Source organism: Cynara cardunculus (genome assembly GCF_001531365.2).
Source record: "Cynara cardunculus var. scolymus isolate 2C chromosome LG 3, CcrdV1, whole genome shotgun sequence".
Taxonomy (NCBI): Eukaryota; Viridiplantae; Streptophyta; class Magnoliopsida; order Asterales; family Asteraceae; genus Cynara; species Cynara cardunculus.
The window spans coordinates 34,548,992-34,563,777 of NC_037530.1; the positions used below are offsets into that span (position 1 = coordinate 34,548,992).

A 14,786-nucleotide genomic window follows, 5' to 3' on the forward strand; every position below is an offset into this window, starting at 1 on the left:
ATATATATATATATATATATATATATATATATATATATATATATAAACACACACACTATATATATATATATATATATATTTTACTTTCAAAAAATAAATTCCATTTTTTTAGGCTACACTTAATTTTTTCAGATGAAGAAAATTTATATTTCTTTCGTAAATTTTTTTATTAAATAATTAAAAGGTGTATCGATTACGTATTTCTAAAACTGTATATTTTTTTAATTGTAAATATTTATCAAGTAACAGTAGTAATTATTTTGATCAGCGGCCGTTTCATACCATTTGGTGTTCAATATTTATCCGATAACATTTTTATATATAAAAACAAATGAAGCGGGTTACAAGCCATATCCATATCCATATCCATATCCATATATCCATATCCATATCCATATCCATATCCATATCCATATCCATAACTCTCGGCCGCATATGCAACACCAAGATTGGACCATAATTCAAATGCAAATGCAGTTCTATGACAACAACCGGTCTCTTTAACTAATACCGACCGACCGGTCCCAAGCAACCCTGGGCCAGTCCGATCCCGCTTAACCGGTCCCAAATTCCCTTAACAAATTTACTCAAAACAGCCTTCGATGTATAGCTCAGTTGGCAAAAGGACGAGACGACTTTGCCCAAACACAAGACAAGTCCCAGGTTCAATCCTGATCCCTCTCTTAGCCTTAGCCAATGAGTAAGCCAAAAAAATACCCCCTCACATTGGCGTCCTTGGAGGTTGGTTTCGTGTTGGGCCGGTTGGGATTGCCAGTAATCGACTTTTTGCCCAAATTCAAACAAAACGATCAAATTTGAAAAGAACAAGCAGAATATTATTAACAACAAAATTGATTTCAAGACATGTAAAATGACTGAAGTATCTCTTACTTAGCACAGTGAATCATTTTCAATGATCCAGATAAAAAATACGAAAACGAGATTGTTAAACATAAAGCTTGAAACCCATATGTTTGTTGGGAAGGCAAAATTGATGAAACCACCCAACCAGTACCACCATTGCTGAAACAAAAGCATAGACTGAAAACTGAAGCAGTATAATAAGACTATGGAGATAATTTAAACATATCATTCAACATTTTCTAAATACCTTCCTTACTACCCTCCCCTCCAAGGGCCATCAAAGTTTCGAGATTTGTTAGTTCAAAAACATGAAGAAGAAGAAAAAAACATTCAACTGATGGTGACTTGATTACACAGATTGTTGCATCAAAGGCCCATCTGATCCATACCTTTCTCCTGCAGGCGGGATCGAATTGCTATAATTTGCTGGATGATCATATTTACAAGCAGGCCCATATTTGCATATGCCATACCGACTGTAGTGCGTGCAGATATTCTGATCCTGATTGTTTTTCAACAAAACCAAACCATACTAGTATTATCAACAAAGGTAAGATGCCAATTTATATAATAATAAACCAGATGCTACTGCATTGTAAACAAAATCTATTATCAATTTTCCATTGCTTGGGTCCAATTTTCATTTAACTTCAAAATAAGTAAATTGGAATTGGACCCACAATCTTATTTTCTTTTCTTCCCACACAGACAAAAATGAGAAACATTAAAAGAGCAATATTCTTGAGATAGTAGCATATGAGAAAGTGAAGCAACAAACAGCAATGCATCGGAAAATGTGAGGGAAATTCGAAGATGTACTTACAGGTCTTAAAGGCAACCCTTTATCGCTTAGAACAGATGGGGGAGTTTTGGTGATGCGACTCTTTGGATGATGAAATTTGCAGGCTGTTCTGTATTTGCAGTCTCCAGTTTTCATGAAGTAACTGCATTCAGGTTGTCCGGGCCTTTCAGGATAATCTGAAACTAGCATCTGCTGCTGATGATGTGTGTACAAGCTGGTATCACTTGGTGGATTGTTCAGGAAGAAAGCTGGTGGTATAGGCAGACCCCTTTCTGAATTCGGATATACATGAGCAGGAGGGGGAGCAGGAGTCTCATCAAGTCCAAACCATGAATAAGTTAGAAGAAAAGAAATAGCAATAAAAAATTAAATATGCAATAAAATAAAACAACGAATAAGCAAAGTATAGAAGGGAATGCATAAGTTAGAAGTCATGGATTAATGGACACAATATATCTGATGCATCTTTGATGTTGAGATTGATGAGATTTTTAGCAAACTTTCATCCAACAGTGAACTAAGCAGAAAAATAGGAGTCCACACCCTGCTTTAGTGTCTTGATATTCCCTCTGTCCCCAAAATAAATGTCTACATTTGCATTTTAGTTTGTCTCAAAATAAATGTCCACTTCAAATACCTTCTTTCCAATTCTACCTTAATTATGAGCTAAAAAATAATTAATTACTCTATTATTAAGGGCGAAATTGTCATTTAGTTGATTAAAAAGCGCAATAATTACATATTTCTAAGATGATTACCCTAGGTTACAAGATGATCCCAAGGCTTATAAATAAATAAGCAGCCCCCCTCCAGTTTCATCAAGTTTTGATGATTTAATTAAGAAACACACATGCACCAGGTCTTGGTTTCTTCTTGCCTTTTTCAGTGGACTTGTTTAAAGTTCAAAATTGGTCACAGTTTTCCTATATCTCACCTCTCTTAATAGCAAAATTGGATTTGTGTTGTGATGCAGAACAAACGGAATCATGCACTATATTCTTAATTGTGTTAGAGACCTAGAATGAAATTACAAACCATAAACAACATACACCAATGTCACATATGGGAGAAGTTAGTTATCTATGGAGTTACGGACTTCAAAAATGCATTCCACCAGAAAAAAAGAAAAAACCCAGCATGAATAGTAGCAATGTAAGCAATCCAATCACTGCCACTGGCTAGCATATCTGTGCAATGCACTTTTAGGCAAAAAAGAAGTGAGCAAGCACGGTGGAGACTTCCAATGATTTCAGCATCTCATCACATTCGGGAAAAGATATATATAAAAACATTTGGTCCTTACTCTCAAATGAACTCAGCAACTAGAGCAGGAAGGAAGTAGGCAATAAACGGTTATGAAGAACTCCCAGATCAAGTATGGGTGAAAAACTCAACCGGAAACTATAACATGGGAAGCCAAATACCTGATAACCATTCCAATCTGGATTTGGTGGAGGCATGCTCTGAGTTGGTGAGTAAATCACTGGTAAAAAGGCAGCAGACCCATCCGGAGTTCTTGGAACGGACCAGGAGGGGATATTCGCCTGTGATGCATTTTGTAATGGAACAGGTCCATCATTCCCATATGTGGGGGGAGCATCACCTCCTCCAACCGCAGTAGGATCAGGATGATTAAACCTACAGTTTGGCCCATATTTGCAGGAACCATTACGCATGTAGTAAGGACATTCTCTCTCTCCCTGCAACACAATTAGCCAAAGATAATGTACATGTAGGCACAAGGAACTAACAAAAATAGATCTTAAATGCAATTAGGATAGCAAATAGACTAAAAAACAAGCAGTGGAGTAATACCGGTCGGATTGGCAGGCCCAAAAAGTTGTACTCTGCCACTGGAGTTACAGCAGTTTTTCCTCTGCTGTGATTGAATTTGCAAGATTTCCCATACTTGCAACCCCCAGATGATAAATAGAACTGCAGTAACACTCAGAGCCAAATTTGTAATAAGGTGCAAATGTATCAAGACAGCAATATACCATGCATACCATATTAACTAGTATACACTGTACACCAATAGAAAAAAGTCAAAGAAGTACCAACAGCATTCATACATATATATCAACTGTTGTGCTCCAGACAAAAAAAATTGTCACCATTCAATCATACAACTACAATTCCAACCATGCAAAAATGATAATGCTTGAAATAATATAACTTTGTCAAATGTTGTGTTTGAGTACTAGAAGTAATTTTTTGATGGACAATAGATACTAATTAAAGAGGCAATCCAAGGATAAACCATATGATTAAACATCTATGTGTGTTCTCTGTAAGACGGACATGGCAAACTAGCTTCAATTTAATGAATCAAAAGTATCTAAAACAAATTTGAAATGAATTTGTCTAAGGGGGTCTCTTATCAAGTTTAGCACTTGACATCTGACCGATGAGACATGCCATAGTGATCCACTGCAACTTGAACTAACCTCCCCAAATGCCACATCAAAATAACACTCTACCAATATCAAAAGACCTCATTTTGATAAGGCAACACCGAACTTCCTGAAGTTAAAGTTTATCAATCTTCAAGAAAAGCACCAAGTTATTGCCTCAAGACTATTAGAATTAACGATACACTTCGGGGCTGTTTACCAATCGCTTACCTGGTATCACTTACCTTACTAGGTGAGCATGACAAAGACCGAGAATCTTACCCGGTAAGAGGTATAACAAGGATCGAGAATCTTCCCCGGTAAGTGAAAGAGAAAACTCTTACCTCGCAAGTGCTTACCGGGTAAGCGACACCTACCAACAATCCATTTTGATGGCCGAGAATGTTACCCGATAAGGTAAGTGAGGGTTGTGACTCTACCTAGTAAGAGTTTGATAAACGGCCCCTTAGGGGGCTGGATAAGATAACCGATGCCATTGTCATGGGTTTTCCTATATAGATAAAGATGAATATTCCATCCATCAACAAAAGAACATTGATGACAGGGTACCCCATACTCCCATAGCATCTATCATGTAACTTGACACAAGTAAAACAAGCACTAGCACCAAAAAAGAACATATAAACTTATTACTTATCCCTAATAGAGGGACCAGATGAGGGGTATCTGCAGCTGTGACAAAACATAATTTTGAACCCCTATTGTAACTGCAAACCAACTCAGACCTGCACAAGATTGCATCCATAGGAATAAGGAGTGTATATGAACAAAAGCAAGTAAATAACCTTGCACTCAATCTGCCCAGGCCTCTCCAAAGGTTCTTCCATTTGCTTCTTAGTCTCCTTAGAAGGCTGCTAAACAAAGAGTGATCTTCAATAACTTAGAATACCAGACACACCATGTGAGATATTTTTGTAATTTTAACTACTACATATGAGTTGCGCAAAAATCATTGTTGGTTCTATAATAACCTGATTTCTCCTTCTGAGAGGGTGATTGAACTTGCAATTTGATCCGAACTTACACATCCCTGTACGCATGTAATATGAACAATCCTCAGCATCTGGTCTCAATGGATAATAGTACCTTTTTAATCTACCATCATCTGGAACCATCCCTAACCCACCACCATCTTCGCTCTCTCCACCAGCATTTTCGCTCCCATTTTCCAGATCCTCTATGATTTGAAACTCCCTATCATTTCCATCCTCGCTCCTCCTTTCTTCACCATTATTCTCATAACCCACAATTTCACTACTGCCACCCCCATCCTCAATCTCAATCTCGTGCTTTTCCTTTAAATCCTCCCCATGCTTAAAAACTTTCTCATCATCATCAACAACCTTTTCCTCCTCTTTTCCACATCCTATTCCACCCTCACCAACTTCTGGCTCTTCTAAAACCCTACATTCCTTCGGGTCCTCTTCAATAACTTTAATCAGACCATGCCGCTCGATAGCCTCGTCCACGAACTGCTTTACATCTCGGCAGTTGTTCTCTCCACTTCCACTCAAAGATTCAGCTTGAAACGCTTCATTAGCAGCCTCCTTCACTACCAGTTGCCGAAGCTCCTCGTCTATTGCTCGCTTCACTTCATCGTCATCATCCATTACAACCGAAGACCCCGAAAGATCTCGATCAATAACCTCATCTTTACAGGCTATTACTAGATTTTCGAGCTCTAGCGCAAGGATGTCTACTATCTTATCATTGTCGATGGGTGGATCAGACAGCAACCCTAAATCTAGATGTTGTTGTTGATCATCAACTAGAGATTTTTGTTGAAATGCCTCCATTCTCCCTCCACATCTCAATCCTCAAACCCCAATTTTACAGTAGAATGGAGAAAAAAAGGGGGTTTTGAGTTGTTTAATTTTTCCAGAAGGAAGAACGAAGCCGGGTGTGTGTATGTGTGAAAGAGATAGACAGAGAGAGAGAGTGTTGAAATATAAGGTACAGGCGTGAAACGTGTGAATAGACGGATGATTTCCGTCAAAACTTAACGGACTTTTTTTTTCCGTTTATAACCGAAACATCTTCAATAAATTCTCCAAAATAATTAAAAAAAATTAGAAAAATCAAACTATTGTATTTTTAATAGCAAGAAAAGTATTCTCACAATACATCGAGATACATCTTGATTTTAGTATTTCGTTTTTATTTTTTATATCGATATAATACGGTTTGATGTGGTTTTGAGAAAACGATAATGTTTTTATTTTTGAATAAAATATAAATTTAAAAATATCATAAATTTTGAAGGAAAAAAATATCGATATCAGTATYAAATTAATCTTTTTAAAAGTTTTTGTGTTTCGGTATAATTTTCTTAATTTAATTTCTTTTATTATAATTTAGTTTAGGTTTAGTAACAAAGAAATTTAATTTAGGTTTAATAATATAATTTTTTTATAAAAGATAATTATTGAGTATTCTGTTAGAACTCAATGATTATTTTAATTATATTTTAGATTTTTTATATTTAAAATGAGATGTTTATCCAATATTTGATTATGTTTATCTGCAGTTGGTTACACGAATTCAAATATGAAGCTTTAATAAGTTGTACTTATGCACAATTTACTTGTAATCTTAAATTTTAAGTTAATATGCATCAATAAACAGTACTTTGTGCATAAAAAATGGTTTTTAAGAGTTTTTGTCAAATACTTTATAATATAGTATAGATCAAGTCTTTGAATTATTTTTTTGAATGAAAAAACCATTTAACTTTCTTATTTTGAATGATTAAGTCCATTAACTATTTTTTAAATGAAAAAACCATTAAACTTTCTCATTTTGAATGATTAATTTTCTGAACATTTAAAAATTGGTTGTTTTTTAAAATAAACCATCACACTTCTAAAAATTGGTTACTTACATTTATTGACCCAAAAAAGCTACCTGTGACCGACTAGGAAAGTTTTAAAATAAATGGAAATCTAAATCAGTTTTACTGTTTTCCAAGCCCTATGTCATTCAAACCCTATAGCAGAAACATTGGATCTGCTAGGTGAGCAATCGGACTGTGCGTTACATGTGCTCTACATGTTGAAATTGTCCGGCTCCTTCATGCTCATATTTACATTTTGTCGTTATAGTGCTCCAAACAGGATAAAAGAGTATGAAGCTGGTCATGTCATATAAGATAAGTTGGGAAAGTCGATCTTAGAGACCATGTTTATAAAGCGTGGTTTATTACTCTACCTCATCACTCCTCGTCGCTCCATCGTTGTATGTTCTTTATATCGCCTATCACGTTGTTAACCCCTACCATCGATCTCCCTCCTTTTGATCTGTTTTTTTTTCCATCAAAAGAGGAAGAATCAGAAGATAAAAAAAACATATGAAAAAGACCAACGGCAGGGGCCAAATAGTGTGATAGGCGATAAGTGACAGAGAATTAACAAGAGACTGAACAAGTGTTTGCGTGGGGTTTGAATGGTGTAGAGTTTGGGAACGGTAAAATTTAGTTAGATTTATTTGAAAACCTTCCTAATCGATTACATGAATCTTTTTTTAGGGTTAAAAAAATATGTGAGTAATCAATTTTTAAAAGTTCGATGATTTATTTTATTGAAAAAATATTCAGGAACTTAATCATTTAAAATGACAAATTTTAATGTATTTTTCATCCAAAAATATAGTTCAGGATCTTAATCACTGAAAATGAGAAAGTTAAATGGTTTTTTCATTCAAAAAAATAATTCAGACACTCTATCATTCAAAATGAGATAGTTCGTTGAGTTACCTTTCCCAAAAACAAATATCATAATTTTGGCTAATTTTTAGCTTTAAAACTTTTTTTAAAATAGAAAAAAAATTTGATTCAGATAGGGAATTATTCTCTTTAATAAGAATTCTTGAAATTAAATGCTTAAAATGAAAAATTAAATGAACGGAGTATTTTTTTAAATATAATTAATATTGTAATCTTCAAAGTAAAAGAACTGTTAGAGTTAGAATATATATATATATATATATATATATATATATTGTTTTAAGATTATGATTTTTGATTCTTCATTTTAAAGAATCTATTAAAGATGCTCCATTAATGTAAGTGTGTGATAAAGTTCAGTATTCCGATAATGAAGAAAAAAAATTAGTGTCACCCACAATAAAAGATGATAATATATTAATAGAAAGATTCATATGATTTTATCTGACTAGTTTATAATGATGTTCGCTAAATCGGTACAATAATCAGGATAATTTTAGAATAATAGTTGAATTGGGTCCAGTCAAACAGACTACAAATTTATGCTATATTTGGCAAATTAGTTAATAAATTAACATTTGACCGATAAATTTAGCTGTAACGCCATCCCAACCCAGCTTCAGGTATGAAAACAAACCCCCATCCTCCCCCTATTACACGTCAAAGCGGGGAATCCTCACCTCGTTAGAATCGGGTACCTTGGGTAAAATTTCCGTCTCCAATCAAACCAAAAGATTCAATTTTAGAACTTTCAAACCAAACAACTAACTGAAAAAACTTTCCAATCAAATCGTTTTAATTTACTTGGTTCGGGTCAAACCATGCTACCCGAGAAAGTTAACGAAGAGTCGACCATTGCCAAAAGTTAGAAACCGTGATTGCTACTACGGTGAGTTCAAGCCTAGGCACGGGTTACTAATTTAAGTTGAGAGAGGAGCCTCAAACTTCAACTAACCACAGGGTTGTGGCATAGTGAATGAGACCCAGATGATATGATGGCATATCTCATCTGTTTTGGGTTCAATTCAAGACGTCCACAACAATTACAACAACTGAGTTTATCAATGGTGATGTCTTACGGTCACAATTTGCCGGGTACCAATAAAACTTCAACTGTTGGCATAAACCGAAAGGTCTTTGATGTAACAGCAAAAACAAAACATGGCAAAGTTTGCTTTCAAGAAATCAGCAAATGGGTTTTGATTAATGATTTGATAACAGATGCTAACACCAAACCCAAGCCATAGGTTGAAAATAAGACTAACTAGTTTGTGTTCAACTTTTCAGCATCAAGGCTTGGCTCAGCAAGCTCAAGGGAAACAGGACAATGATCACTCCCATAAAATCCTGCAACAAAATCAATAACATGTTCTAAGTTTCGGTTATCGACATTTTACAGATTCTGGTTAACCGCATTTGTTTTCTTAGATATATTTTTAAAGAGCAAAGACGAAATCAAAAGAAAGTACTGTGTTATATATACAGGGTCGGGTTTGGGGGGAAACTGTAGAAAAATGAAAAACTGATGAACTACACCCTAACAATCATTCATCTACATGTGGATACCGGTATGCATATGATGAATGGTCATTGGAGCATTCCTCAGTTTTTCAGTTTTTTTGGTTTTCCAAGTAACCTATATATAGAGGGAGGTTGAGGGGGAAAACCCTCAAAAAATGAAAAATTAAGGAACACCCTAGTAGCCATTCATCTAGATGGTATGTACATGTGCATACAAGTAATTGAAGTTGTTTCTTGATTTTTATGCACGTGTGAATGTTATGCACATGTGCGTACCGAACAAATTGCTTACAAATCACTTGTATGCACATGTGCATACCTTCCAGATGAAAGGTTATTAGGGTGTTCCAGTTTTTCATTTTTTTTGTGGTTTTCCAACGAACCTGACCCTATATATATATATATATATATAKAGAGAGAGAGAGAGAGAGAGAGAGAGAGAGAGAGGGAGGTTCAGAGGAAAACCACAAAAGAAATGAAAAACTGAGAAACACCTTGGTAACCACACTTGTGCATACAAGTAATTGAAGTTGTTTCTTGGTTTTTTATGCATGTTATGCACATGTACATACCGGACAAATCGCTTACAAATTTCTTGTATACACATGTAAATACCTTCCAGATGAACTGTTACCAAGGTGTTCCTTGGTTTTTCATTTATTTTCTTTTTACAGTTTTCCCCTAAACCTATCCCTATATATATATATACTCGGGTACCAGGGAAACTACAAAATATATAAAATTGAGGAACACCAAAAAAACCATTCATTTGTACGGTAAGTGTGCATAAAAGTAATTGAAAATGTTTCGCGGTTTCTATGCACTTGTGCATTTTATGCATATCTGCATATTGAACAAATTCCATATAGATGAATGGTTATTATGGTATTCCCCAGTTTTCCATTTTTTTTTATCTTCCCCTAAAAACCTAAGTCTATATATTATACATATACAAAGGTTTAAATGAGAACCGTATATACTTAGATTAGGGAACCAAGTATTCAAGAATGATTCATGATAAATATCATGAATAATGAAAATGCATGATATCCACTATGAGTAATATTCAGGAATATTTTAGGGTTATTCATGATGAATAATTCATGAAATAGTTGGTTCTCAAGTTCTCAAGATATAAACTTTCCTCTATAACACTAAAACCCGAGTTGAATCTTAGCTCGTGACAACAATGGTGCTTTTGACTAAGCTATAACTATATGGAAACACGTTTCTGTCATTACGAAGATTAAATCTTGCATATAGTTGATTATGAGATTCGTGTGTTTTTATAGCGACATGAGTGTGTCAGTTGTAATCATACCCTCCAATTCAATCCCATGCCCGTGCATTTCACATTTAACGATCTTGTCCTTAAGTTTTTCCGACACTAAGTGATAGTCTATCCTCATTCTTTTACCACGATACCTGCAAATATCATACAAATAATAACAAAATAAGAGAGATGCTACACGTTTTGATATTTACTAGTGGTATCTAAAACGCTTAACCACATACTTCCCGATAGGGTGGCCCGACCATGAGAAGCCACGCTCCATGTCTTTGTCCTTGTGAAGAAATCTATACGCATCTATTAGACTTCCCCTGCAAACCAATCGGTAGTAGGTGAACAATAATATCAAAGCTCTTGCATCGGGCCGGATATATGTTGTCAAGAAACTGACAAATGGGTCCATAACATTCAATGATTCAATTTGGCAAGAGTCTTCATAATAGAACCATAAACCAATTCAAACCAAACGAGCCCAAGGTGGGTCTGGGGTAAGATGTACATGAAAGAGTAGAGTGGCTAACAAAGGGTCATTGGCCCAACTAGGGGTGTAGACCAGTCGAGCTTCTAACGAGCTACTTGAGCTCATGTCAACCTCGAACACAAAATAAAACTCGTTTAACTTAACAAGTCGACCTTCATAACACTAATGTTCGACTCGGCTCGTTCGAAAACTCAATCAACCATTCGAGCATATACTTCCTTGAGCCAAACATTCATAAATCATATAACTAAGATATACAAATTATCAATCTCAAGCAAATAAACAAGTTAATCGATCGTGAGTACGAGCCCATAAACGAGCATCTAGCTTGAACTCGATAACTCAAAAAATATGCAAGCTCTAGCTCGAGCCCTACATCGAAGTTATTCGAGCCTGGTATTTTTTTTCGAGCCAATATTGAATAACCTACTACTCAACTCGGCACGGCTCATTTACACCCCTAGGCCCAAGAGTACTCGGGTTAGCAGTAGAGCCCTTCGTCCTAACTTCCTCGGAGACCAAGGGTTCAAACCTCACCAAAGGCGAAGAATGTGCATGAATATGTTATGCATAAAAATATTATACAACAAAAGTAGAGCGGCTGTTTCTGTGAAGACTCCCGAGTGTAAGAAAGGGAGAAATACAGATATGCAAAAATTTAAAAAGCGAGATATGAGTAACCGACAACAATACAAATAAAAAGGAGATAAATAGAGATTCATACTCTTTCAGAATGGAACCAAAGCGTTTCCTCTCGGACAAGGTGAATCCAGGCTGCCCACAATCCTGCAATCGACAGTTAAAGTTAGTTTTTTAACATAAACTGTTCTTGACGATTCTAAACTCAAAAGCAGAATCTGAAGTACATTACCTCTTTATTTGGAGGAATATAACCGTTAAGCTTTGCACTTTGAAAAAAATCTGGATGACTAACATCGATCTCTTCGTGACTGAAAGAAGACACAAACGGATGCAATATTAAGTCAATAAGATCGAACTTTGTATCGAAAGAAACACTTAGAACAAGATTTGGCAAAAGAAAGGTACCTGACATTAAGATCGCCGCACCAGATAAGGGGTTTATCCATAGATCGCAAGATGAATTCTTTAATTCTTTTATCCCATTTTCGTCTCCTTTGAAACGAGGTTTCTTCATCTTTCCAGCCATTGTTTGGCACGTACGTATTCATTATGCGGAATGATTCAAATTCAGCTATAATGACTCGGCCATCTGGTTCATGCTTGGAAACTATGAATAAATGAGATGTTGTTAAATTCAACTAGTTTCACATTCGAATGAATAATTATTTGCATACAACATGAAAATCTTTCATGATGTTTCTCCACATCAACTACAACAATCAGAAAACGTAAGTTTTACCGATATGTTGTTGATAGAACATTTGGAATGATAACCTTAGAAAGCGTTTATTTGAAGACACTACAACGAAATCAGTTTTTTTAGGACGCCAAATACGTCAAAATGTCTAATAGACTGTTCTATAGGACTTACATTTACAGGACTAAACAATTATGTGTCGTAGTAAAGGTGTTACAATAAGTTGATAGGACGTTTTTGAGTGACCTAACAAGTTTTTTAGGATACTTTTGAAATAAAACGTCCCATTAGTTTTTTATACAAACATTATTTGAAAATTTGTCTTAAAAAAACAAGTTTCCTATAAGAAGTCTTCATAGGACATTTCTAAGTGTTTTATAAAAAAAGCTAATAGGACACTTTATTCTGAATTGCATTTAATGCAATAGGTATAAATAGTTGAGTGGTTCTCCTCTCAGTTATCATCTTCCTCACTAAGAACTTACTCAAGAAGTTACTTCTCTCACTACTCTCTATCTAAGAGAAAGACTCACTTTAACAAATGAAGAGTATATTTATTCTTACTTTATTTCTTGTAGCAAATCTTTTCTTATTGCTATTTGTAATCTTATGTGTATCTTGGATTATTTAGATAGGTTATGTATCCTATCTCTTCTGCAAACAATCTATAAAATTTGTATTGATCTGTAAAACAACCTGTGTTGGTATTCATGCTCCCCTTCTACAAACCATTATCTATAAACTCTTGGAGATCCTGCTGGGACCAACAAAGATTCAAAAGTGTCTTAACAAACTTGTTAGGACATTCAAAAACGTTCTATCAGCTTCTTGTAATACTTTTGCATAAGACGCACAATTATTTGGTCCTACGAACTTAAGTCCTATAAACATTTACGAATAATTAGCACCCTATAAGGCCGATTTTGTTGTACTTTAACAAAGAAGATCAATTTATGGGTACGAGAGTGGGGTACCTGAGCCATCTAAGTTGAATAGAACCTTTTTGGGTGGAAAACACTTCTTTATAAACAACGCGGTTCCAGCATACTTGGAATCAGAAAGAGACCACCATACATCATATTTCCTGAACGTTGGACCTGATAACGCTCGCGTTATAATCTGCACGATTTGTTAAGAGATGGAGCAAAAAGAGTTATTCACAAGAGCGAATTTCCGTTATTAACTTTGAGCTATGACGATGATCAAAAGTACCAATTTTTCTTCTCGTGAAGAATTATTGTCGTCCTTCAACTCTCTTGGATTTTTTGAAGCACCTTTAGCACCAGCTGCAGGCATCCTTACTTCCTACCATCCGTTGTTAGTTAGTGAATATATCAGCAACATACTTTTACACAGTTACCTATTCCGACCAACGAAGAAGGTTATATTATTCATTCTGAATATCATGCATATTCATTATGAATGTTATCCATTTTCTTGAATATCATGTATTTTTCATCATGAATAGACATTCATTGTGAATAAAGCATTAATAGTTGGTTCTGAATGCTAATCACTCAAATGTATATTCCTAAAGTGCCTAAAATCAGAAGTCTCGAAGGAAATAAACAACCCCAGAAACCAAAAAAGGCATAGATGAAGCTAAAACACCATAAATTATCACCAAATTTAACACGGCATGAAAAGGGTTTGTTTTGAGGTTCTACAAACCCCAAATGCAATCATTTAACAACCCACCAGTTCTCACACATTCAAAGATACGAAACCCCAATATCTTGACAACATTCGTCGAATTCTCACACAAATAAGACGAAGAAATTGGATTTCAACTTTCTAAGGGTAAAATCGAGGGGGAAATGGCACCTGTATAGCGATGACATCAGGATCAATGGAGTCGATGAACTTGGTGAACTCAGGCCAATTGTTTTTAACCCGAAGAAGGAAGCTGTTAGCATTCCAAGTCAAGAACTTGGTGGGTTCTTTCTTTTGGGTCTTTTCATCATCGTCTTCAACTGGTGGTGCTTTGGTTTCAGCATCATTGGCTGAGGATGGTGAAGAAGAAGAAGAAGAAGAGAGAGTGGGTTTCTTGAAAGAAACATCTTTCTGCACTGGTTGAAAGAATCGCTTCATCGTTTGCTTCTTCTACTGATCACCAGCTCCGTCTCCCGCAGCTTTCTAATGGATCTCGGCCCTTGTTGGATTGGACCGGTTCACTGTGTACTGTTGCTCTGGCTCATTCGGTCTTTCAACAAATTAAGGGGTCGGATTGGTTAGCCGAGATTTAAAATCCCAACCCGTTAAATAATACTAGAGCGCAATGCAACGAGATACATCGTGATTTTAATATTTTATTTTATTTTTTATTTCAGTCGATGTTATAATATGGCTTTAT

At 35.4% G+C, this 14,786-nt stretch overlaps 2 protein-coding genes across 3 annotated transcripts; both read right to left on the reverse strand.

Annotated features, from left to right (window-relative positions):
• Positions 1-1,020: 1,020 nt before the first annotated feature.
• LOC112509964 (zinc finger CCCH domain-containing protein 67-like) lies at positions 1,021-5,957 on the reverse strand. 2 transcript variants are annotated; one of them, XM_025115196.1, is made up of 6 exons: positions 5,052-5,957; positions 4,866-4,931; positions 3,482-3,601; positions 3,091-3,366; positions 1,688-1,978; positions 1,021-1,366 (listed from the first exon to the last, which is right to left on the reverse strand). In XM_025115196.1, exons 1-6 carry the CDS (start codon positions 5,874-5,876, stop codon positions 1,214-1,216), a joined length of 1,731 nt encoding a protein of 576 aa, XP_024970964.1. In that variant the 5' UTR covers positions 5,877-5,957; the 3' UTR covers positions 1,021-1,213. The 2 variants fall into 2 exon arrangements, with proteins under 2 accessions (XP_024970964.1, XP_024970963.1); XM_025115195.1 differs by having other exon boundaries at positions 4,866-4,934.
• Positions 5,958-8,900: 2,943 nt separating this feature from the next.
• LOC112509502 (DNA-(apurinic or apyrimidinic site) lyase) lies at positions 8,901-14,611 on the reverse strand. The gene is made up of 9 exons (XM_025114487.1): positions 14,258-14,611; positions 13,646-13,738; positions 13,408-13,552; positions 12,142-12,343; positions 11,966-12,044; positions 11,819-11,880; positions 10,838-10,924; positions 10,644-10,747; positions 8,901-9,148 (listed from the first exon to the last, which is right to left on the reverse strand). Exons 1-9 carry the CDS (start codon positions 14,522-14,524, stop codon positions 9,066-9,068), a joined length of 1,122 nt encoding a protein of 373 aa, XP_024970255.1. The 5' UTR covers positions 14,525-14,611; the 3' UTR covers positions 8,901-9,065.
• Between the last annotated feature and the right edge of the window lie 175 nt (positions 14,612-14,786).